The 27,522-nt window shown below is 34.0% G+C and overlaps 1 protein-coding gene across 2 annotated transcripts in view; it reads right to left on the bottom strand.

Moving 5' to 3' along the window:
* Positions 1-4,241: 4,241 nt before the first annotated feature.
* The window catches only part of LOC140158780 (uncharacterized), a 68,537-nt gene continuing 45,256 nt past the window's right edge, over positions 4,242-27,522 (bottom strand). The window contains exons 1-10 of one of the 2 annotated variants that reach the window (XM_072181992.1): positions 18,008-18,268; positions 17,636-17,722; positions 16,454-16,530; positions 13,450-14,262; positions 11,109-11,181; positions 9,953-10,219; positions 9,156-9,252; positions 8,072-8,337; positions 7,480-7,690; positions 4,242-7,047 (exon numbers count right to left, since the gene is read on the bottom strand). In XM_072181992.1, the coding sequence (XP_072038093.1) occupies positions 6,976-7,047; positions 7,480-7,690; positions 8,072-8,337; positions 9,156-9,252; positions 9,953-10,219; positions 11,109-11,181; positions 13,450-14,262; positions 16,454-16,530; positions 17,636-17,722; positions 18,008-18,129 (2,085 nt within the window). In that variant the 5' untranslated portion in view covers positions 18,130-18,268 and the 3' untranslated portion in view covers positions 4,242-6,975. Of the gene's footprint in view, positions 7,048-7,479; positions 7,691-8,071; positions 8,338-9,155; positions 9,253-9,952; positions 10,220-11,108; positions 11,182-13,449; positions 14,263-16,453; positions 16,531-17,635; positions 17,723-18,007; positions 18,269-27,522 lie in introns of those variants that run through there. The other variant, XM_072181993.1, reaches the window with a different exon arrangement.

The following is a 27,522-nucleotide window of genomic DNA, read 5'->3' as shown; positions in this document are numbered from 1 at the left end:
TTTGTCGCCAAAAGGTTCTGGATTCACTTCAAAATAACCTACCAGTTTACTTCTTCTCATATAAAAGGGCCGTGCAATAATTATGAGCTCCGGGGTAAAATGATTTCCAATTGCTCCCCCCGGTCTGTCAAAAATCCCCAAAAAAAAAAAAAATTACCTTTGAAATGACACCATAGGGTTATACACAGGGGTCAAAATTAAACATGCTCCGATTCACTATCCGTTTGGTGGAAAGCTAGCGAAAAATCATCTAGTAAATAGGTGGCCTTTTGTTTTTTCCCATTAGTGTTAAGTTGCGTATGACTAACATTTTAAAATTAATGTATAGTGAAGCTTATACTAAAATATTCCTCAGGTCACAAGGATTCAGATAATATAGTTTGATAGTAATAAGCAAATAGATCAAAAATTGAAAATTTGGGCTAAACACTAAATGGGTCAAACACAGAAAATTTGTCCCATTTTGAAAAAAAAGATGGTCTCAACATGTTTGACATGTTGTTACCTAGGTTACAAGGGAAAATATGTCAACATCAATTGAACTATTGTTACCATGGTAACGAAACCTAGTATGTAGGTCTACCATGTGCAAACTTTTTTTTTTTAAATTTTAAAACAAGACAAACATTTTGAGGCCATTCTCACCTGAGACGTCTCAGATTCTCACCATTTGGATAAGTTTTCTGTATTTGACCCATGGAGGCCAAAGTCCAACCTTTGACCTTTTTGCCTATAACTCCAGACTGATTAGTGGTAGGTATCATGTCAAACTATACATTTTCTAAATCCTTGTAACCTAAGGTATACATTTTGGCATAGGCCTATATTTTTTACCAAATCGGAGCAATCTTGAGTTTTGACCCCTGTGTAAACTTTGACCTTGAATTTCTCGGAATGCCCAAAAATATTAAACATGTTTATAGTGATACCTAACTTGACACTCACAAGCAAGTTTTACCCGACTATATAGCCTAAAGTTTGTGCGTTACGAATTGTGGTTGTAGATTTATGCGCAAAAAGGGTCAAAGGTCAATTTTCAAATTGTATACTGTATGATGTAGGCCTACAATGTACAGGGGTCAAAACTTGAACCCGAACGGTTTGTCTAGCTTCAGGGAGTCACTGAGAAATGCACTAATTTTCCCTGCCTGTGATGTATAATAGGCTATAAGGCCGTATAAAATTAATATTTTGGTTCTCGTCCAGAGGATTTTCATGAATTGATGAGGGAGCGAGGTGTTTTTTTGTGTTTTTTTTCAATGTAAAATCAGCATTGTCAGTAGTTTTCGGTCTTTTCCAACAGTGCTTGAGGAAACGATGAGGCACTTTTTTTTTTCAAATGTGAGCTGAGATTCTGAGGGATAAACCCCCAAGAGTAGCCTACCACAAAAAGACTTGGAAGTGATCCTTGTTCTCTAATAAACTCATTTATATGTATGAAAAATTCATAAATCATTCCAAAGTCTAAAATAATTGAAAAATCTATAAAAAAAAAATAACTGACAAATCCCAGAAATTGAGGAGGGAGGGGACGAGAACCAAAACATTAATTAATTTAATTTTATACGGCCTAATCAACGATATTAATAGTTGGTACAACTTGACAATAATTGGAACTCTTCATTGCCGCTCTGATAGTTCAATGGAATTAGTATAGGCCTATGTAGGCTATATGTTCTTCTTTCCCCTTCCCTCCCCCATTCCCCCTCAATCAATGTTGGGAAGACTGGAGAGCCCAATGGAAAAAAGTGCTTTCATCAACATTGAACTGGGGGAGAATGGTGGGATTTACATATATGCCAGAGTGTGCCAACATTAATTTCCTTGATTGTAGGTCGTGGCAGAGGTGATAGATCTGTCAATAGGAATTAATGGCAATATGCGCTATGCCCTCTTTACATCTTAAAAGTCGGTTGATCAAGTTACCTTAGTAACTATAAATTAGTGGAAACTATTCTTTAACTCCCTGAAGCTGCTAAACAAATCATTTGGTCCAAGTTTTTTTAAAACGAAAATCAGTGCAACGGTTGCTGTCCACGCAGTGCAGACCCGGTGATCATCTGGGCCTGATCGACGAAGCTTGCTGTTAAGCAGATGATGGTGGATGCGATATCGCTATTTTGACGTCGCCATTGGATTAACACATAATCATGAAATCTTCACAAACAATTCTAAATTTGTTATGTGGTGTCAAAGCAAAATTATCTTACTCTAAAACCGTTGGGGTTCTGCAAAGTACCCCACTGCAAGTATGTTAATTGTCCATTTATAATCGCTAACCGTGTATTGTGAATGGGGCTGTCGGCACTGTATCTTCGCCAGCCTCGTACGTCCGTGTTGCGTGTCCTATGCCGCCTGCTGTTAAGCTTGCTGTGAAATAGCGCCCTCTAATAGCTATTATCTCGTCTTCAGTAGATAGCAGAATAACGCATAAAGCGAACTTGCTATCAGTACTGAAGCCTATGCAGAAGGTCCGGCTGCAATATTTGTCAAGGAAAAGAGGATCTAGAAGAGTTCACTTGGCTTATAAGTCATTCCAGCTGAGTAGTGAGTATCCCAATCTCCCAGGATCTATAATTGGTGAGGCAAGGACGAGGTTTGCGTAGCTCACTGCCTTGTGTCATTTTCTAACATGCATGTTATCCTGCTTGTAGGCATTTCTTTGCTCCTTTCTCCTTTTTTATAAGTTTATTTTGGTCATATAGGCTACTAAAAACATTGCAATCTTTAGGGGTAAGCTAAAACCGTGTAAAATGTCAAAGAAATATGGTAGGTACTTACCTTTAAAATTGTAATGCAAATAGCCCAACCACATAGCACCATATCATTTTTGCACATATCACTTTGCCCTGCTGATGACCCATGAACCCATAATTTTTCGGCCAGTGTGAGGCTCAGAGTTCTGAGACCTTTTAGTGTTAAGCATGCAAGGGTGGATCAAGATTTTTGAAACGGCGCTCATGAGGGCTGCTTCGACCACCCAAATTATTTTACTGCAAATGGGACTCTATACTATATTGGCCATTCTGGTCGACCTCCCCCCCCCCCCAATCCATCCTTGGGTAGATCAAAAATTAGGAGGAAAGTGTCCAAATTAAAGTGACAGTATTTCAAAATACATCAGTGTAGTTAAAATCGGGTAATCTTTCAGAAAATAGATACTGAGGTTGGTGCCCATTTACTGCCATATGTGTTCTTAGGGAGGAACATTTGTGTTTTGTCAGAGGGGTATAAATATTATCCCAAATGATTTTTCATTTATTCCTATACCTGAGTTTACAAGAAAATATGTTTCAATTGAAGGGTTCATTCCATGTCCCCCCCCCTTTCCCAGCTCTGACCTGGCTAAACCCATGTGAATATAGCTTTGCTTGCTACACACTCGCAGTTTTGATATAATATCATCTCACTCCTATGCCAAATATATACCCATAGCTGCTTGATGGGGGCAGACCAAAATGTCCATAATCAGCAAAATTGTTGAGAAGTTAAGAAATTTCTTTCTTTTGGAATATTTCTCCATGGGTTATTTTTCTGTTTATAACAATTATATCATACTATTATTGAATAAAGTAAATGAAAACACACAACATCTGTTCTAAAAGTTTCACTGTTTTCTTCATTTCATTATTTTTATGAAGAAAGTTTATTATTTTTATTATTTCAAACTGACATGATATGAAGCGTTCAATGAAAGTATAACTAGAAATAAATAGCATAATCACACAAATAGTCCCAGCCTACAAATGTGAAGATAGGTAAAGTCTGCTGCTGAAAATAAACCCAGCATTGTAATACAAGGGGAATGTTAGAAAATGAAAATGTGCGAATACAGTGTTTCTAGATCCTTTCCTGAAGGATATTAGCAATACATAATATTAGTACAAGGGATAGTAGTAGAATAGTACAATGGAAATGTCACAATCGACCACTAGTACAAGTTGATTATATAGTTACAACTTATATGGCACAGCCACATAGTTTTATAATAATATGGATAAGAAATTGGAATTTGCTTTCAAAAATAGGATACTTATTATAACTGTATTGTTATTATCCAATGATTTATGGATAAAATATGTTGGTATTGAATACATGTGGAATAAGTAAAATGTGTTGTTTCTACAAAGTAAGGTTGAAATTATGCACTGAAATTGGTTGTTTATTGCATAAATGAAAACAATAATGCTATTTTAGTATTGCAAAAAAATTCAATCCAAGAAATTTTTTCTAGGTTGATACTCCCTTATTGTAATTTTTAAACACAAAATTTATGCATAATAACCAATTAATAGTACTCCTGATGTCTAAATTGCAGGTTGACAATGTATGTACAGTACTATACTACCAAGAAGAGCACTTTTTAAGCACTAGACAATCATTATTAAACAATTTTGTACAGTACTGGACATGCATACTATCATTATGGGGAGACATAGGACTTTTTTGGCAAGTAGTACATTATAAAACCTGGTGATGAACAGTTATAAACCTGTTTTGAGATTTGTTTTTAAGTTTAACTCGTTTAGCAAACCTTAGTTTAGTCCAAATCGTAATTGAAAGACTGGTTTTAAAGTTACTGTAACCAATTCGAATCCCAAACAGTCAAAAACCTGGATTTTATCTCTATAAGTTTGATGAACCTTGTTTAGAGCTAATCAGAGTTAATTACTATCCTTTTGACAGTTCTTCCTAAACCTGTTTAACACTTAGTTTAACTAATTTTCACCAGTATTTGATTGAATAACTAGTTGTTATGATAATAAAATACATAAATATGTTATTTTCACAACTAGTTATCATCATAAAATTGTAATTTTCATGAATATTAATTTATCATTAAACACAATTTTAGTACATGTGTTACACCTAGACAAGTTGAAACAGACACTTAGTCAGAAAAAGTCACTTTCATTCTGCTGTTGCCGACCTGTATAACCTTTTTGGACTTGATTGGCCTTTTTGGTAAATCCCATAATTCCTTGCGGCTATACCCAAGATGTTCATTTGACATCACACCGACTTGCAATGCACATACAGTAACAATATGCTCATAGGTGTGACATCAAGTGACCACATTTCGGGTCTAACCGCAAGGAATTATGGGATTACCAAAAAGGTCAATATTATTGTTTACTAAACATATTTTAAAGTGTTGTGGTCAAAAATATTTAAACATCACTGCTTTATGATCTTAATTCAAACTGATTTATTTAAAGCAAATTTGGAAAGGTACATCCCTTTGTAGCCTCCGTCTTTTTCTGACTATGGGTCTGCATTTTAACAGAAATCCAAACAGAGTTATGATATGGTAATTATTCTTTCTCAACACATTTATGCAATGAACTTTGAACAACAACAAAAAACAATATATACAGTGATGGGATGGTAATATTTACAATAGGTGAAATAATCTTATATACACTTTACAAAAAAATCATATTAAATCTATAAACATTGAGTTATTTTAGTTGTATGATGATCAGATTTACTACATTAAAGCAGAATCATGAATGCTGTGTGGAGTGTGTATGATATTGGTATTGCCAAAATATTTGATATCCACTCCTCCTCTTCACCATCATCATAACGAACCTGATAAATTATATTGCACGTAATTACATAATTATTATAGTTACACTGTTGTTGTTCTTCTAGATAGGTGTCATCCACTTAAAAGATACAATCAAACAACTGATTATTATCAACCATTATGATTAATTTTATGTTGAACATCAAAATATTGCACCACAAGTAAGAAGAAAATAATGATACTATAAATACTTGAATCAGTTGGTCTCAATGGAAAAAAAGCATATTCTCCCTCCCCCACACCTTCCTTGTATAGTTTAACCCCATTAGAATTGGTTTTGTTATTTATTATAAAACATTGTGAACAATGATTATTTATACAAAAGAAAAATGGTTATTCTTTAGTCTTATACTGACCTTTCAAACAAATTATTTAACCACTTAGCGACAACAAACCAAAGTTCTTTTAATTAAAATTTACACTGAAAGGCCTATTTATGAATGTCTGAATGTTTGGAAATATGCAAGTTTTTAACTTTTCTTGATTAAAATACAAGAAATATAAGCTCAAGTATATTTAATTTATTTTGTTGCCCTGAATATGTTATAAAGCCTGTCTTTGGTTTGATATTTATCAATGAATACTTTACTGCTTTCCTGTCACGTCCACGTAGAATAGGTCCTTTACTTGGTCCTTTACATTACGTGTGTTTTACAGATTTAGAATACAGAAAGAGTTCATTCATTTCAAAATCATCATGAATAATAAATATGATATCATATTTAAATGTACAAGCCATAGCTTATATTTGCGACTTTACGGTAAGACATTTCATGAACCAAATTTTGTGACTTGAAAATTTTCAAGTAATATAAATACTGTCAAGTTGTTATAATCAAATCCAAGTTCTTAAATGCCCTTATTGTTGAAATGAATGAACTTTAGTTTATTTTGTCCCATCTTTCATTGTATTTTCAAGAATTACATAATTTTGGTTAAATTTTCCAACTGTTTTTGTTTAGATGTATGCAACTATTACAAGTTGATCATACACTGCATGAGAACCTAGCACACTTCATATCAAAACAGCTGTTCCCAGTGTTTTTATTGACGTCAGGGTTTCCACACATATGCTGCTACTCTGCGTAAGTAGTGCGTAGTTTGGAACACACATACCAGCGCAACAGCACTTTAGAGTTGTATATCATCATAGTGTACACAGTTCATATTCTAATAACAGTTTGTATGGAAGCAGATGAACTTAGGATAAAAGTTCAAGTCCAGCAAGGATTGCAACATAAGTGTTTCATAGAATGCAAAAGTTCTGTTCCAATGTCCAAAGTCTGCAGGCACTGCAACATCATCTAGTGGAGATGTGATGGTCAGTCTTCAAGATGGTCATCATTTTGAGGTGGTCACTCTGGTCCATCTTAGTCTGTCATTCACCACACTCTTCCAATTTTGTTGAGTCCTTCTGGTTCCGATAGACTGTGCTTCATATTGACCAAGGCAGACTGTAATGAAATAAAAACAAAGCGTGGGAAAACTGATTAGTATATAGGTTAACCTGAAGCTTTGTGTCAGCAGATCAATAACAGGTAAAGCAATTATCAATAATTAATCAATATGCAAATGAGCACTGGCTGGAACAAAGGTTCATTGGGATGTCAAAGGCAGACCTTTTGGATTAATTTCTTGTAACACATATTTTTGCAGCATTGTTTTTTTAAAGAAAATATTACATATAATCTTTATTTGAGAGTCCTTGTTTAGGAAGTACTCTTCTCTAGGATTTCTATCAATGTTGTATTTTAATTGGCAGCTGAAAAAATAAAATAAAGTTTCTCAATTTCAAACTCAATAATGCTACATCCCATTTATTCCTAACAACTCTTCCAAAACTTTTGTTTCTATCGAAAACAGAAGCAAGAGAGATTTCCACTTACATTCTGCTGTAGTTCGTCAACAATCTCAGCAAATGTTGGTCTTGATGTCTTGTCATGGGTCCAGCAGTCTTTGACAAGGTGCTTGAGTGACGGCACACACTTGATCTTGCTTAGCGATGTCCTCTTCCCGGTACATACTTGGTAGATTACACCGTGACTGGGGATGGTCGCAAATGGCCATGAGCCACTTAGAAGCTCGTACAAGATAGTTCTGTAGAAGAGATGGAAAAAGCAGAGAGAGAAAATAAGTGATTTGTGTATTTTGTGTGGTCATGATTATGGTTCTAGAATGAACCACAGATGTAATTAAGTATGTACTATATAACATTAATAGCACTTAACATTCAAGGTTTTTGTGTCAGTAGTTTTTAATGGGTATAATTACTATGGACATTAGCAAAACTATATGTAATCCAGATCTTTTGTGACAAACATTAACAAATAAACTGATTATTAATAATTTTTGTAACTATATCAAAAGTGCATACCTTAGCAAAGGGCTGACATAATTTGGTCAATATAATAATTAGTGATTCTGTAAAATGTCAACCTTTTGATAGTGAATTCAGAAGACATAAAAGTTGTTCCTTACCCAAAGGCGAAAACATCTGACTCAATGGAGTAGTTCTCCTCTGTTACAAGACTTGGTGGTAACGCTGTCATCTTCTTCAATATTTCAGGAGCAATGTAGGTGAGATGACCTTGTGGAAGAGATGCATAATCCTCGCTCTCACAAGTGGCGATGGGGTCTGTTGTATCATATCCAGTCATGCACAACTTGACCTTTGACTCTAGGAAGACTGCCCTCGAGTTGAGGTGACCGACAACGATGCCTCGTGCGTGTAGATACCCTACTCCCTGTAATAGATAAAAAAATTAGAAAGCAATTGATTAATTGAGTAGTCATTAAACAAATAAAAAATCACTGATCAATAATGAAAATAATGCATAAATTAGGACTTAGCCTCATGTCGGTAATTAGCTGTTAATGTTAAAGTACTTATATTGATTGCTGGTTTAAATCAATTGATAATAATGTGTCAAATTTACACAAATATGCACGTACACTTCATACATATTTTCTTTTCAACTGACACTGACTGTTACAAATTCCCTCAGGCCATGGTGCTTCACAATATTGTAATGCAAGTTATGTTATTTTTTTTCATTTACTTAATTTCTCTGTAACATTACGCTTCGCTAGTAGTAGGTTAAGTAATCTTTTTAATTATACAAAATATGCGACAAATTTCTTGAATACCAAATGTTAATCAAAGAGCCTAATAATATTGAGGATTAAAATATGTTCACTTGTTAATAAATCCAATTAAATAGCATTTTGCAAGACATTTGAAATCATTTGCCTTTTTGCCTCAATTAAAAAGATTAGAACAATTAATTCTCTCTCAATATTCATGTGACTATTTCCTGTTAAAACAATATTAGATATCTCATTGCACAACCAATAGTAAAAATCAAATATCTTATCACTAGTTATATATTTATAAATAAAATCATGATAACATCAAGATCTCATGATAATCTTCATTTTGTGAAAACATATTTTGCATGGTGTTCTGTATATCAGAAAGAAACATTGAAAGTTTTCAGTCTTAACATATCATCATATTTTTTACTTTCAAATTATTGCTATTTAAATGAATTGTAATAATTACCTGAGCAATCTGTCTTGCGATATGGACTTTGCTGTTGATGGGTAGTTTACTTTGTTTTAAATGGACTTGCTGGAAAAGAGATGGACCTTTCTGGACACTGTGGATAAAAAAAGGAAACAGATAAAATGAGTTACGTTACTTAATTCAAATGTAGAAACTAACAGAAAATAATTGTTACATTGGTGTGATGCTATTATGCATGCTGTATTCTGGAAATAGAGGGATTAGTGGAGAAGGCTGCCATCTGCAATAGCTGACAGGTGTCATATATAAGATGTGTAGAATATAGATGCAGTAATTGTCAATATATATAAGGCAGCTATTGCAGGTAGGATCTGCTTGTCCTCAAACCCCAGCAAATACAAGTTTTGTGAGAACTATGTTAATTTATTGCCCTGGAAGCATTTCAAATGTCATGGATGCATAATTTTTTGACAGAACTGTGGCAATCTGTTATGACGTATTACGTTTTTGTCATCATGCATCAAAACATTGATATACATATTGTAATGAATGAAAAGGCAGTCATAAGTTGGTTGCCACTTATCAAATTATGTACATTTTATACTCAATTTTATTATCAATCATAATGTTATTAAGGTGTTTTTTGAAAGCACCATCATAAAGTGTAATTTTGTATCAAACTTTTGTCAAATGGTGCTGATGACGTCATAGTTTCTAGCAATCAATGAAGAAGTTACACTCTGAAATGCTGGGTAAAAGTTGACACACTCAGTGTATACACTCTAAAGTGATGTATTTCTAGTTCTTTTTTTTTAATTTCTAGAAACACTTACCAAGTAACTACAGCAAGATTTGGACGGTCGATGCAGGCACCCATGAACAGAGCTATATTCTCATGCCTTATCATACTGAGTAGCGACACTTCTTCTAAGAACTCTTCCAGATCATGGACATCATTCCGTGTGTGGATCAGAACCTCCCCATGCCAGTTGCCGCTGTAGGTGGCGCTGTTCCTGCCAGCTCGTAAACACTTGCCGTATTTCAGGTTTTCATGTGGGATGGCCCATTCCTTGACTGCTTCCTTGGCTGAATGGTCCTCACTGTAAAGGAAAATAAATGAAATATAATAATTACAATAATGTTGAAAAGTAAAAATGAAATGAAATTATGCATTATGCTGTCTACTGAAGATAGCATTTTAGTTACAATAACGTTGGTATATATAGTGTATAGAAAACATATCACCAATTTTTAATTTGAGAATCTGACATCTTGAAATATTCAGATTCTTTTGTTTCAGTCAATTATTTTGAAAAAATAATTGGACCCGATTTATAACCAATTTCAATTTTGAAAAAAAAAAGTGAATTTTTTTTTCACAAAAGATTATAAATCATTTTGGACCTGATTTATTACCAAATATGCAGGCCCATATGCAGGGCGTGGGACTTCCAAAAGGTTGCAAAGAGATTCATATCAGATCGTTTTTATTTTAATCATCATCATCAACATTTGCTTATAAAAGGGACATTCAAAAAAGTGAAAAAAAGTCAAGTATGTTTTTGAATTTAACCTTGTAATTGTAACACAAAATGCCCATTGCTATCTGAATGTCCCTTTAAAGCTTAATATAAATGTAACACAAAATATCCACTGCTATCTGAATGTCCCTTAAATATCAAACTAAAAAGTTCATTATTATTAATGATTGGTCACCATATGTTGCCATAAAATGCATTTACCTTTAAAGATACTGCATGTAGTGACTATATCACTACTGCACCCTCTTTTTCTCAAGCCCTTCTGCGACTCAATTTTAAAGGTCATGCAAAATATTCTCAGCAAAAAAATAAGTTACAATACATTTTGTTCCACTTCTTATAGTCGTAGTGCTTAGAATGACTGCTTAGTTTTACCAAAAATATTTTCCAAAGCTTTAACTGATATATATATTTTTACTTAATAATTATACATCATGTTTTAACTGACCTTTTATAGTTGCTTGATGCCTTCAACCAATCGCATAGCCTATGTGCGTCTTCTAGTGACGACGGTACTGTATCTGTATAAAACAAAAATTCAATAACACACTACTTGTTAGGTTATTTCTTTTTCCTTTAGGAAGTCATCTTAAATAAGGGCATTACATATTAAAATCCGATCAGAATTAACATTTCGCATTTTCCAAGAGTTGTTTTTGAGGTATTCTGCATGATCTGCAAAGTAAATGACAACTTTAAATAACCCACAGGATGTCGTCAAATGAGCCTCCAAAATACCACATAAATATTAATGTTTCTGGGACTTTGCAGCATGACATTTTGCCGACGTTATTTTCGTCATCAGAATCGGGTTTATTTTTGCACTAGTGCAGCAGCTTGGTTCTTGACATGGATTTAAACGTGTATAATGATGTCATAAATTGCCCATGTAAAATTCATGCAGTGAGATTTTTTCAGGGTAGCCCGAAACTGGATGACGTACTATGTATGAAAAACAAAATAGAGCGCAGATACTCAGCGAGCGAGGCTACCGAGAGCAGTGCAACAGACAAACATCATCTAGTATAAAGATAGTGTGTCCGAATCGAATCAACATTTATCTTTTTTTCCTTCATAATTTGTGCATGTTGACATTTAAGTACAAACAACTTTGGGCTATTTTTGATGCGATATGAGAATCATTTTAAAGATGAGGAAATATGAAAGGAGTGAGAGAGAGAGACTGAGTCGAATGAGAGCAAGAGAGAGAATAAGGTAGTTTTACCATTTCTCGCAATACCACACATAGGAAATTTCTAACAGTAAACACTGAAGGGAGCTCAATGAAAGAGAGTAGCTATAGGAAGAGACCTATGCGAGAGAAAAATGCCGTTGGATTTTTTTGGATAACTGTTTTAATTCCACTCGGGTTTTAAAAGAATAGGCCTATGCGTTGCCTCAATAAAAAGGTGAATGCGGCTCTCACTTTTAATCAGCTGATCAGTACGTCATCAATTTTATTTTAATGCAGTGTGATGTTCAAAGCATCAAATTAACAAAGATTTATAATTATGAGGATATTTCACACACCAATATATATATTTTTATAAAATCTGAGAAATAAGCGTGTGAAAGTAGCACGATGTTCGCACTTATGGTTATCGATTCGAGTAGATAGAGAATTATATGACGTCATTCGTGGCTAAATAATCGCAAAGACATACAGCTCGGGCTCTGTAGGCAGGCGCTTCAAGACTTGTATTGGGTAGGATGTGGTAAAATTAGATTCGTTTATCTTTGGTTCTTGTTTAGGTGCTTAAAATAGCATCAACTTGGTTTATTTTGAGGACAGTGGGAGATCATATTTACTCAACAGTATATATTACAATATATTTTTAAAAGTGAATTGTTTTCATATGTTATTTCGCGGAATAAAATCAAATGTCAGCGAAATATATAATGAAAATTGTTATTTATTGCACATAAACACGCGCGTGCTTTTGTGACGAATCCTACGTGCCGAAACTGTTTTTCTGGAAGAATCAGAGCTTAAAGGGGTATCATTAACTTCTATAACATTATACAAAGGCGGTCTATGTGTTAAAACACAAAAGCACGTAATTGTTGAACAAAAGAGGACAGTGTGATCACTGTGATGCAAAGAAAGCACCGCACTGTTGACCTCATCATGAGTCCACTTTACAAAGTTATCTGAAAACCCGTTAAGCGATCAGTTGCAAAGGGAACCCGACAATATAATAGTTAATTGTCATTGATTTCACATTACCGGTACAATACTTGAGTGTTATAATATTCTGACTACTGTGTGAATTCGGGATCTAAGTATTCATGTTGACTGTTTATCTTGTTTATGGGTGCTCAAAGCTGATCAGCAAATCGGTATACAACATCAACAACAGTCGACAAAATTTTAGTACAACTGTTATTTTTAACTGCATGTATTTGTTTGAATCATTATGTAACTTGTAAGCTGACAACAATAGACTATTGTTTTCGTTATCAGTGGCACTTGATATAAAATAAAAGCAAGTCAATAACGAGAGCTAAGAATAAACTTGAAGTGATACAACCCCTTAAAACTTGTTTTCTCACGACACATTGTAAATAGACACAAGTGAAATCCCAAAAGATGAACAAACTCAAAGTCAAAGTGAACATCTTAAGAACGTTTTCTCACGATAATAAACTTGCAAAAATAAATACACTAAAGACTTCTCCGCCCGTGGGAACTCCAAAGGCGGGTATCTCGAATCTCCTTTTGGTATGAATTTTAAAACAAAAACATTTTTGGGTGTGACAAAAATACAAAAGAATGTGTAAATACTCACCATCTTCCTTGAAGACGTGACAATGTTCATCTTTAGGCCATGTTGCTATGAGAGACTTGCCCGGGTCAACATCCTTGGATTCCGAGCCTGATGTAACGGATTTCTGTCTGGTCGAGGTTGCGTCGACGGTCTTCGACCTCTCGCCGCGACTCCACTTACGATGTCGTTCAACTCTGCTCAGTTCATTTGGGCTTCTTGGTTCTTCTCCGAAAGAGTCCGTAACAAATACATCGGAACAGTTATCAGATAAAACATATTCTGCGTAGGATACCATGGTCCGTACGGAGGCGTTGTTGGCGGGACTGTCTGTTGTTGAGGACTCGGGGGCAAGGCACAGTGAGTCCCTGTCCTCGCACTGTGAAGGCCTCCGGTGATGATCTGGAGAAAGTCTTAACCGGCGACATACGGATGATGGGGAGGGAGTTGTACAAGATCCAGAATAACTTCCAAATTGTCCTTTTAATCTATCCTCTTGTTCAGGATTAAGGTGATATCTTGTGCTAGGCTGCTGCTGCTCAGTTTGATGAACTTCCACGGGACTTTGCCTTCCACTGCTGGACACAGAAGGTATTCTTCTTGGACTCGTTGTCTGATGAGCTGGAGCGGACTGCGGTCTTGGGGGCAAACCATCATCAAAGTCTTCACTACCAGGGGAGCTGCAGCCGCTCTTGTTGTTAGTCTGAGAGTCACGGGGTAGTCTTAAAGAGGATGGTCCACTTCTTTGGTGATGATGGCGATGATGTTGAGGGGTTAAGAACTCTCCCTGAGATCGCTGGGTCGGTGATCTTCGTTGTGGTGTGTTGCCGGCAGATTCTGTACATGGATGGACAAAGACATCAAAAATAATAATTAATAACGAACTCAAGAAAATCAAAATCAAAAATGTTTCCCAATGCCAAGTTTGTCAAGTAAAAAGATCCAGATGTCAATATAACTGAAGGCTACTTGGAAGGATATGCTAACAGTAGCGCATTCGGGGGTCAACGCCCACGAGAAAAGAGCCTTTTTAGATCTTAGATTTCATGGTACTAATCACTAAAATGGGCACAATGAACAGTTTTGTTGCTTTTTAAACTTTTACATAAGTTATTAGAGGTTACTAACAATTGCATGCATATGTTTGTATTAATCATTTAATCTAATTTGTTTCATTTCTTACAAACCACAAAAATGGTGATTAAAATGTTGATTTGAACTTGGCTGTGCGATCATAGACCTTCAATTCGCGGTATTTATTTCATTACAAATCATAATGTCTAGGCTAGGCGGTGCCCGTACAAGGGACATCTAATTCTCGGATTTGTACAGGTGAATCGGAGCACTTGTTGAACCCCGGCCACCGAATCATGAATAAGTCTGAATGTATAATACTTGGAATTGGGTCATTTTGCTGGCGTATCGCGAATCACGCATCGTCTACATATCGCAGGGCGAGTTCATGTCGAATACCATAGGGCAGATGAAGGACAGTTTATTTGCTTTCAAGAAATTATATGACTAAGTTATTACAGTATGTCATATAAGAAAGATAACCTTTAACTAATGTGTCATAAGAAAGGTTGCATTACAAGTAATTTAACTTCAAAGAAATGTTGCGCTATGCCAAAAGTCAACTCAAGTTTTGTGTAATATCAGACAATAATAAAATCATATTTTTGGAATGCAGCCAAATCATATTTACTTTGGATATTTATTATAGGCCAGATATCGGGTTTAGCAAGAGGTCAGACGTTTGAGCTGCGATAAGCTCGTGCTCCATGTATCATAATTCGTTTATCAAATTTATTACGTATGAAAATATCACGTGAAATAATATTACAAGAGCGAAGCACTTGTGATCATCACAAGTATGAACATGTGACTAAAGCATACGTAAGGACGAGACGAACTTCGGATTCACAATCATACGAACCAGATTTTGATATGATTTTGCACTTAACAACATGCTTAAGTCAATCAATTAATTAATTAATTAAGTCTTTAGTTAGTGTACCGTATATATTTTGTTCTTTGATTCAACCGTGTGACCTGACAACATTATAGTATACACCACTTTCACTGAATATGTTTTCATCAAGTTTATAAATAGCACTCGGCGCGACGATATTTCTCGGAATTACATCGACCCGCCCACGAAATCTTAAGGTTATATATATCAGTCATGAGTCCTCCTGCAGGCTGGGGCTCTGATGATCAACATTGATCATCGGTTACGGCACATGCATCATCCTTCTTAACCATCAGAATATCGCCTTTACTCGTACTCGTCGCGCACTCAAACATAAAATGTTAATTCATTTTTGCAACGATCTTTGGTACTAGTATATTAGGTGAACATGCAATTAAAGATTGGCGAAATGTTTGCTATAAAGCTATATACCAACATTATTGTAATTAAAATGCTATCTTCAGTAGACAGCATAATGTATAATTTACTCACACTGATGGTGGCATACTTGTACTATGAAATAAAAGAGAGTGTCCCACTTTTTACCACGAATCTTGGATGATTATGGTATATAGTGCATTCACATTTATATCAAGGTTGCTTTTCATGGCCCATTTCAGCAGCTTGACCGAGTTTTCTTCACGATGTATCGATATGATAGTATTACTAGGCTTAATTTGGTCTATATGAGTACATTTCATTATCATCAATCAATAACTAAGAAAAAGCATAATGGCAAATCTTAATAGAAAGTACAATTGCAATTTCACGAACTTGTTCGTGAATTATTATATTAAGGCTAATATGCCAATTAATCTGTCAAAAAGTGCATGTCAATATTATGCGCACATTTTTCAAAATTATACTCAATAGATGCGCACATTGTTCAAAATTATACTAAAAGAAAGCAGTTTTCTTTCCCTCCACTGACCAAAAATGACAAAAGGCAATATTCGATTTTGGTATAAAATGACAGAAATATTGCAATGCAATGTTATTTCAAATGACCTGGACACAAAATGAAAACAAAAGACCTTTGTCTGCTGTTATACGTACCTTGGAAGTTGTGTTCATGGGCTTTGAGTATGCAGAGAGCAGGTGCGTTACGAGCACACTTTCTGTGACACTTGAACCTGGCAAAAAATAAAAGAAAAGGATTTGTTTAACGTTAAATAAGCCGTACACTTGTACAATACAAAGAATAAAAGTATGCAGTTGCATAAATAGAGCTGGCACGTGTAGACCAGACATCTGCCGATCAACCGTGGAATGCACTCTAGCTATAGGCCCTATCTAATGATGAGATGCAGTCTACCTGAGCAAAATATATATATGACCTGAGCAAAATATATGCACCTGTTTAAATGAGACCCGGGAAAGGGGCCTGATTGTGGCAAAACAAAGCTTGTCAATTTTGTTATTAATTATATATTTTATCGCATAGACCTACAGGCATATTAAAGCATACTGCGCATTTTTCTTTTTTAAATCTGAAATAACACATTGGTCAAAATGCTATCTAAAATTCTAAGGCATTTTAGTTAACTTCTCATAAACGTGAGCACAATTTTAGAATTGGCCTACACCATTACATCTTGTATTTCGAACTTTCACAATTCACATCATATAAAAGAGTAGCCTACAGTAGTTCACGGTATTAGTAGTATTATGAAGACCTTGATATCCAAAGTTCTAACCATAATAGAAATTGTTAGATAATATCTATAGGTAATACTATTAGATATACTAAGAAACACACTTTTGCAGAAGCAAAATACTTTAAACTATTAAATTATATCAAAAACAATAACTGATAATAGATATAAGCTGTCATATGCAGAAAAGAAGAACTTTGTGGGTCGAGGTCAGTATTGTATCAGAAATCCATATTTCTCTTTCCAAACATATTGATTGTTCCATTTAATTCAATATCAAATGATAGAAAATTTAGAAATCCTTATAATCCTCGCTTCGAATTATCATTGTTCACTGTTAGGAATTTAGATTATTGTCAAATAAAATAAGTATTTAATATAGCTAATATAACAAGTGATATACAACCTGAGCTTAAAATATACAATGGTTATAGATTGTTAAATGCAAAAATTATAAAACTTAATATTATTCCAGGGGACCAAGGTCCGGCATGCAACAGTTAGGTTTCAAAGACAGCACACTGTACATATATAAACATCAAGTTACAATCTGAAAAGAGAAAAAATGAAGCAAGTAACTTACCGACAGTCCTTGCATCTCAAAGCTACCAGAAACATGGTTTTCTTGCAATGATCGCATCTGTTAGTTGTCAGAAGTTTTCTTGAGTAACTGTGGATACAAAGAAAGACAAATAACATAAATTAGCACACTGGAATAAATAAAGTCTGCAAAGTTGAAAGTACACGGGGTTGGGAGAAACAAAATATTGTTATGATGCAAAACTTTTTTTCATCCGGAAAGTCCCGATAGTTATCAAGAAAATATCTGCATGGGATGATAATGGCCATCCAAAACATTGACTGACATATTCCTGGAGGATATCCAAAATAAAAACTGATAAAGTGGTAAAAACACCTATTGCGGCATCAGATGAAACTAAAACAACAAACATACCAATGTTTTGCTCTCAAGACGATATTCTTGGCTAAGAAATCCATGATGCAAACTAAATCTCCAGGCTGCATATTGGGAATCCCAATATCGGCACAGCCAAACTTTGCAGAAGAATAAATCATATGCGACGTTAATATAGTAAAATCCAAATAATATATTCCAGAACGGTTATCGGTATGTTGTTAATCCTAAGAGCGATTGATGAGCTATGTGTCAGAAAAGGTATTAAACATCCAGTGATATACTATGAACGCACATGCTGTGAGTATTTTTAGCGTGTATTACACAGAATCTACTTGTCATACGGGAATTGCTTATACAGTGGCACGCGAGTGGGTTGGCTGATTGGCACTGACAATACCCAATCAACGTGAGCGTTGTATACTGCGTGGGAGTTACCCAATTAGAGACTGTGTGTCATGAGTGGTTTAGTGTTGAGAGAGATGTCAGTCACGTGTGGGTTGTACAATCATGGGGTCTTCATCGTCAATACGGAACAAAGACCTTTTCACCTATGTCGCGTGGCTGGGCCCCTGGGGGAAAACAAAAATATTTTCAATGAATTCCTTTCTTCATGTTCTTTCTTTGCAAGCTTCGATCGTAACTAAAATTTGGCTTTTGTTTATATCAGTGACCTGGGCAACAGACAGAAATATGGTCAGCAAATTTAATTTTATCAACTCGGGGTCATTTTATAAAATTTGTAAAAAAAAGGTTCAATCGAGGTTCAAACTAATATATATTTATGGAGTAAAAATATATCACCTTTTTACATCCATTGTAAAATAATATAGATTTAATATTATACATTAAGAACTGAATATATTCATCCCAACTTATCAATAAAATATTAAGTCTTTATGTCCATGCTGATAACATTTCATAATATTTGCATTTTCGATCTTGAGGTCTGAAGATGACCTCTTGTGGTATTGACATATGATCTGGGTTGTCGCGTGGCATTATCATGTGCTTATCTTAATGATGCACTATACTGATACGGTTGCCAACAACCCTTCAGTTGTGATCGGCAGGTGCACAAGGTGTGATCTGGACAACTGCTTCCTTGTTCCAATGTTTAGATATCTCTCAAATTATGCCACCAGTTGCTGCTGCCTAGTAACATAATGCTACTGGTCAATTTACTAGGTCAGTGGTAGTAATATACGTTTCACATTGTAAGACAAAGAAAAAAAAGAATTCTGTTTAGTTAATTTCAGGTAATTTGACAATTGAGGCAATTAAAAGTCAATGCACACACACATTGCGTTAGAGATATATTTCATACCAAATAGAAGATGGGTTAGCCCATTGTTAATGTGTTCTTAACATTCCAATTTCAATAATTTAATATAATTTTAAACTCGTGCAATATGCCTATGCGATTGTATAGTTCCGCGAACAGAGTGATTATTAGACAGCTTGAACTTTGCAAGAATCCAGATCAATAAATTTGGAAAGACAAGCTGGTTCCACAGCAACTGATATTTTTACCAATTTTATTTTATTTTTGAATGGCCCCCACTTTTTACGTAGGCATTCATTTAAGTGCAGGTCTTCATTGTTTAGAAACCGGTTTATTGACTTTCGTTTGTTCTTTCGTTCGTTTGTTCGTTCGTTCATTCATGCATCCATTCGTTCATTCATTCATTCATTCTCTCTAAATGTAAAAGAGTGAAAATCTCACTCTCGAAAAGAGTGATTCACTTTAAGACCACTCAAAAGAGTGAAATGTTTTTAACTTTAAACCACTCAGAGTGAACACCACTCTTAAGAGTGAATTTCAACTCAGTTAAATGAAGGACAACTCTAAAAATGTGTTGTCCTTCATTTAACTCCTTGAACGAGTTGAAATTCACTTTTAGAGTGGTTTTCATTCTTTTTGAGTGGTTTTAAAGTTTAAAAACACATTTCACTCATTTTGAGTGGTTTTTAAGTGACTCACTCTTTTGGGGAGTGAGTTTTCATTCTTTACATTTAAGAGTTCACTCACAAGTTCATTCATTTTCATTCAATTGTTCATTTGTTCGTTCATTCACCCGAGTTTCGTTCATTCGTTCGTTCGTTTAGTATTTATTTGTCTATTTATTTATTTATATTTATTTATTTATTTATTTATTTATTTATTTATTTATTTATTTATGTATTTATTTATTTATATTTTTATTTATTTATTTATTTATTTATTATTTATTTATTTCCCTGATTATTTATTTCTCTATTTCCATTTTATTTCCCTATTCATTTTTCTGTATTAGTTCATTTGTTTCTCTATCATTTAAATATTTATTTATATCTCTATTCATTACTAATAGTATTTTGTGTGGTGAAGAAACCTCAAGAATCCTTGACAGACGTTAATAATAGATGCATAGATACTATAAATGTGACTCTTCTTGCAAAATTGACGCATTTCCTTTTCGCATAAATCCGCACGTCAAGTCGCTGTCTGTGAGTGTCGACCACACTGCTGCATGCACTATAGGCCTACCACGCAAATCTGTTGCCATTCAACGATGAAGTGCAAGGGGGTCATTATGATGGTCATCTGTCAATCAACCCAAGGTGTGAATAACTGACCCACCTCATGTCCACTTATGATAACCACTGACCCTCCCTTCATCTTGACTTTCATTGTTCACTATTTAATTGAAACAATGGTGCTCGTCGAGGTAGTAGTGAAGGGTAAAAATGACAAGTTCAACAACTTGTTCATTTCAGCAAACGATTTATTAAGGGCACACATAAGAACCCTTATCTTGCAATGTGCGCAGGGAGTCGATTCCGCGGGTGTGGCTCAGGAATCGATTATTTGTTTGTAATAAACATGATAAACATTTGTCAAATTGTTTACAATGTCATAATCAGAGTGACACTTTCTAGAAAATAAAAATCAGTGGATGTGCAAATGAATTTATGGATAGGCTATAGTGCACAATAGTAATAAATTTCCCTATATTTATGTACAATATGGCCTCTTATTTATTACGAATGAATTTTTTGGTTTTCTGACCTACAAGCAAAACAAACCTTGGCTACCCGGACCACGAAGCAATACACTTTTTTTCATATTTAGCATTTTTGAGAAATACATGAAAAAGTCCAATGATTCAATTTCCTGACCTGACACAAAAAAGCACAAGTATTAAACAGGTGTAAATTTAAATTAAATATATCCCACAGGAGATACCATTGAATCTTTTTATTCGAGCTACCGGACCATTCTAGAAATGCAATAATAGGATTAAAGACATGTATTAAATTTTCATGAACATTTAAACATTTTAATTTATATAATTATTTATAGCATTTATTGATTATTATTATTATTATTATTATTATTATTAGAATTATTATTATTATTATTATTATTATTATTGAATAAAATATGATCTGATAATCATTTTTCAATCTTGGCACCGAAAGAAGGGTATTCTAAAGAAATAAACGAACCGTCCTATATACATAAAATTCTTGAACATAAAGTTTCCCATCCGCAAACCAATTATTGGTTTTAATATTCAGACCTATAGGACGGTAAGGCCTTTACCGAAAGGGCGTAAATCACCGCCATCAGGACGGAATCCCACAATAGACATTATTTGGTCATGATGTGAAATCTTTATTATGACATTGGTGTGATACTGCCCACAAAGTCCACTTATTTTATAGACAAAATTGGTAATCATCCCTTAGGCATCTTAAAGACTGTATTAAATTTTTTCCATGAACATTTAAACAGCATAATGTCATGAGATCTTTTTTCGTAGCGTAGGTAGCCCAAATCATTGTAAATAAAATTTATAATCGTTATTATTATTGTTATTAAAACATTCGCTTAGCTCTATTATTACGAACCGGATTATTATTATTAATAGTTTTAATTATTATTAGTATAAAAATCGCTAAATTTCATTAGAGTTTTCTGATAATCATTTTTGCAAATGATACAATGCTTTAACCGAAAGAGGGTTTCTAAACGAAAACAAATTAGTACGATTTTTCTTAAATTGAACCGTCCGATGGTAGGCCTACTTACATAAAATTCTTGATACTTTGTGAAAATTTTCACTATGTTTAATTGCCCAAACCAATTATAGGCCAAGGGTTCAGACCTATACGTGACAATTGGGCCAATGAACAAGATGACATGTAATTAGAAGTTTTCATTTGATAATGATATATAAAAACATTAACCTGCCTATAACATGCGTGATATGTAAAGGATGCCGCATTGATTCAAATGTTGTTTTACACATACGTTCACATCGAAAGATTCTTTTGTTTATGACATAATCGTTTGATCATCAATTTTTTAGCATGTTTATTATCCTAAACGATATTTACCATCTTCTTAATAAATAATAAGAACTACTGTTTCACCTGAGCGTATATTTTTTATTCGGATTCATAGAAGCAAATCACAGCACAGGTGTATATCATAATTCATGGACTTGACTTGATGACTTTATTAAGAATTCCGTGACTTTCAATAATCGACTCGCCCGCACGCAATAACATGAATGAAGATATATATATATCTTTACAATTGAATCAAATTTATTGACAAAATAAAAGGGTACTCTTTTTGTCATGTCACTCACACCTTCGCTAACAATATATATTTTTAGTAGTTTGTTTTCAAAGAGGCTCCATTTTCAAGTTTAACACTTTTAAAAATGTCCACGTTGATTCAACTATGAGTATGGAACATTCTGAGAAAGCACTTTGACATTTTGTTCTTATTTGTTGATGTTACTAGGCTTAAAAATAGAATTATTTAATTGGTGTATTAATCTGAATACATGAATAAAAAGCAAGACATGAAAACATAAACATGAGAGAGAAAATGTATCATTTTAATTCCTATATGGATAAGATTTACCTGTAAACAGTCAAATAAGTTTTACATGCAAATCTTTATTATTATTATGACGATTAGATTCAGCTGAATGATTCATTATTAAAAAATTTTCCAATTTTATTTTTTGAATCATATACAATAAAACAATATAATCAACCACTGCAATAAAATACAATTAAAGAATGAATTTATAATTAAAATCACATCGCCTTTATAAATCACCTTTCCTATTTTAAAAGCAATTCAGGGCTAATGATATGTAAGTGTTGTGGGTGGAGCTTTTATACATGGTTGAGAACAATGTTAAAAATGTATAGGCCAAACAATTAATCACTCTTTAATTAGATACATAACATTTTTTCACATGCTAACCAAATGAACATGATGAATTTGTGTTATCTCATAAAACAGGCCTAGTATACCGAACAATTTCCCCATGCTTATAACTAAATTTAAACAAAGTATGGATTATGATTTTGAATTCATAAGTTAAAGGCATATTCCGAGAATGTTAAGGTGGACCACCCATCCAGAAGCTAAGGTCGAACATCGGGTTTGTTAAAATGTTTTTTCAAAACATTGCCTAAAAGTGGTGTCTATCACTTTATTTTAGAAATGAAAATTTGGCAAATTATCGTGGTAAACAGCAGTATTGACCAAATTGAAGCCCCTTCAAATAAACATGTAAGCAGTTAGTCCCCTGAAAAAAATAAAGAGAAAAGTGACCGTGTGACATGAACCGTCTGAAAATCGGGGAGGCAAATGTACAGGGAGCAAGGGGGATGAGTCACTTATCGGCAATTTTCTAAACTTTTCATGCACTGTTAATAAATGTTAACTTATTCGTCAAAATCGGACTCTGTTACCGTTCGGCAATAATCAGATGACTGAAAACAATATAGTTCTTTCAGTTTCAATTTATTGACAATCAAAAAACAATATTTGCTTTCGAACATCGACTCCACATTGCTCTGATGATCAATATAATATATTTCGTTGTATCACTTGATCATTGTTTATTAATGCCTATATTGTGCGATTTTTTAATTAACTGTAGCCTGCAAGTTCATAAGTATGAAAACGATAGTCGGAACGACCTTGTGGATTTTCGTCCTGAGTAGATAACAAAATTGTAAAAGTGGATTAAAATGTTAAGGTTAAAAAATACTTCAGGACGATTTGCACGTTTTATCTCTTTTGCTCTATCTGAAAGTCTCCTTACTTGACCAAACCATATTACATGATGAAATGAATTCATTAAAAACTAATTTGTACAACAATAGCTTCAATGTGTTCCTGTCGAACATCCTTTTACAGTACGAACCCTTATTCTGCCACATTATAATTAGATTTCAGCACATGATTGTTTAATCGTAATGTATGAGAAGAATCTTCAGGACCATACCCTCGTAGGTTTTACATTTAACGATCAGAAGATTTGAATAAACTAAATACAGTTTTTCAGAAAACATCAAAAAATTATAGTGGCTCCTTCATTTCCAAATTGAGCCCATAGATAAGATATAAACATGAATAACGAAAAGTAATTGTGTAAAACATTCATTTGATCAAATGAATGTTTAAACCAATTGTGCGCAAAAAGTACATCATAAATGAAAGTGTTGCATGGTCACGATCACCAAAATGGTTGATCTGCAACTATGTTGCCAACGGGTCGTAGCCAAATGCTTTTACTAATGATAGATTATTAGCTAACTTGAGCTTGACCTCAAATTTTAAACGAAATTATGTGGAACAATATTAGTGTAGGTTGAAGGGGTAAAAGTAAAACGAACGATAACAAAATTATAGACATCACATGAGAGGTTGACGGGATATAGGTAAAAATTTAATAAAATTATTATAGACAAGGTTGACCAGGACATGGATTAAACGACATTATAATAAAATTATTATAGACATGAAGGTTGACCGGGATATGGTTAAACGACAAGTAACAAAATTATTTGACAAGTATTCAAGACCAGGAATATGGTAAAATGACAGGACTAAAAACATGAAACATCAGTATGCAGTAAAATGACATTAGACAAAAAGACCGGGATGCGAGGAAAACAACATTATTGACAAAATTATTAGACATAGAAATACATGTTAATTTCGGTCCTTTTAGGTAATTAAATAAAAGTTTAAAAATGTGCATTAGTGGCTAATGCCGTCCTGAAAGTCGGATCAAAACGAAGAGAAAATCTTCAGTAGGCGGTTTTTTTTTTGTGACCAAAATAAATATTCAGTAAACGACGGAATTTGCAAGTGGCTAAATTTCTGTGCATAATTCACCCTATAAGCCGGTAATGGCCGGTAAATGCGTGTTTTCGGCTCTTCCGATTTAGTGTTTATTGGCCTAACAATCGGAACGGATCATTTACAAACGCACGAAAAAGGTAATGAAAAAACACGTGTTAATTTAATTGACCATTGTTTGGTTTATAGAAAATAATAGTATTAATCAGAGAAAACACCATGTCTGTAGAAATTCCATGACTTTCAACATCGATTTTAAATTCCATGATTGCTCTGATGATAAATGCAAAATATTCATGATCTTTTGAACATTGTTATTGACTCATATACAAACACGCTGATTTATTTTTTAATTGTAGCCCATGGGCGATAATCTAAATACATTGCAAACGTGTTTATGATAAATATTTTAATGAATCCCACCTTGTAGATTACTCACTTGAAGATAAAAAAATTGTAAAATAACAAAACCAACAGGCCAAATCGTGTGAGAGCCACCTTTACCTCTAGGGTCTTCTACCACGTGTCAATGCCTAGGCCTCACAACCTGTAACATAAAACTAGTGCAGGCCTTATTTAGCATGGACCTGGCCAACAAAGTTGAGCATCAATATAATTGCTCAAAAACGTTTGACCACAGCTCCTCAAAATAAGGTAGACCTAATCATGAAAAAATTGTAGTATTAACCTGATTAAAATAGCTTAAAACAGAGTCAACTGGACATTCAGCGTATTCGTAACTTGAACAAGGCGAAAATGGCCCTTTTGCAATGGCGTGACACTAACACACGCCGTTTGCCCACGGTTGAGAAGATACAGCTCCCGTTTTGAGTGTATACGTGACAAGGGCCGAAATGATTTTTCCTGGCCAACATGAACTTGTAATTAAACTCATTTTAATAATATCATACAGATAAAACTCGATGACCGGCGTATGCGTGATAATGTAAAGGATGCCGCATTGATTCAAATGTTGTAATTTTTCACACGTTCCACATCGAAAGATTCTCGTTTGTTTATGACATAATCGTGGTTCATCATTTTTAGCATGTTTATTATCCTAAACGATATTTTCTATCTTAATAAATAGTGAAGAACTAGTGCGTGTTTACGGAGCCAAAAACCTGTTCAGCGTTGTATATTCTGGAGAAAATGTATGCAGCACAGGTGTATATATAATTAAGAACGCTGGGACTTGTTGATAAACTTATTATATGGAACGTGGTTGTCAATAATACGACTCGCCCGCACACCAATAACATGAATGAAGATATATATCATCTTTACTTGAATCAAATTTATTGACAATAGAAAAGGGCTATATTTTGTCTACGTGGATGAAAATTGGCGCTAACAGTCTATATATTTTTAGCAGTTTGTGGAAAATGAACGCTTTTGTTCATTTTAATGAAAAATACGTGACAAGTCATGAAGTATGCATTCATGAGAAAGACTTTGACTTTGATGCTGCTTAAAAAATATAATTATTTAATTGCTTAATCTGAATCTGATAAATTGAAAGCAAGACATGGAAAACATAAACATGATGGATGAAAGAATTAACCAATCCTCTATTTGTATATGGATAAATGTTCCCGTGCAAATAAGTTTTTCTCTTTATTCTGCCACATTTGAGCTCAGATTCAGCTGAATGAGAATCTTGTATATAAAAAGTGTCCAATTTTTTTTAAAAAATAAAATATATCAACCACAATAAAAGAGCAATTAACGAATGAATTTATAATTGCTATCACATCGCCTTTATCAATCACCGCCTATTTTAAAGCAATTCAGGGCTAAGCGTATGTAAGTGTTGTGGGTGGAGCTGATTATGATGGTTGAGAACAAGTTATAAAGGATGGGCCAAACAATTAATCAACTCTTAATTAGATACATAAGAATTCACATGATAACCAAATGCATGTATTTGTGTGTGAGTATGTCTCTGAAAAAAAACAAAGATACCGAACGATTACATAATTATAGACTAAAGCTTAAACAATATTTATGATTTTACAATGAATTATAAGTTAAAGGCATATTCAAACAGTAAAAAAATAAGGTGTAAGTGTAAGTGATCCCAAGGTGAAAAAATTCAAAATTTTTATAAATTGCCTAAAACTTAAAAGTGAACCTATGAAAAGTAATTAAAGTTACTTTGTCCAAACAGTATTACAAAATTGAAGTCCATAGGTATGTTGGCTATTTTGAACAAAAAAATGCCAAAATATCAAAAATTTGCTTATTTTTAATATGGCCTAAAAAAAAGGGCGACGAGGAAAACAGCAGTATTGACAAAGTGTATTTGCCCCAAAATACATGTTATGTCCCCTGAAATGGACCAAAATAGAGAAAATGACTCTCTGACGACAAATTTTTCAGAAGC

The sequence above is a fragment of the Amphiura filiformis genome, chromosome 8 (genome assembly GCF_039555335.1).
Source record: "Amphiura filiformis chromosome 8, Afil_fr2py, whole genome shotgun sequence".
NCBI lineage: Eukaryota > Metazoa > Echinodermata > Ophiuroidea > Amphilepidida > Amphiuridae > Amphiura > Amphiura filiformis.
This window is presented reverse-complemented; position numbering and strand designations above follow the sequence as displayed.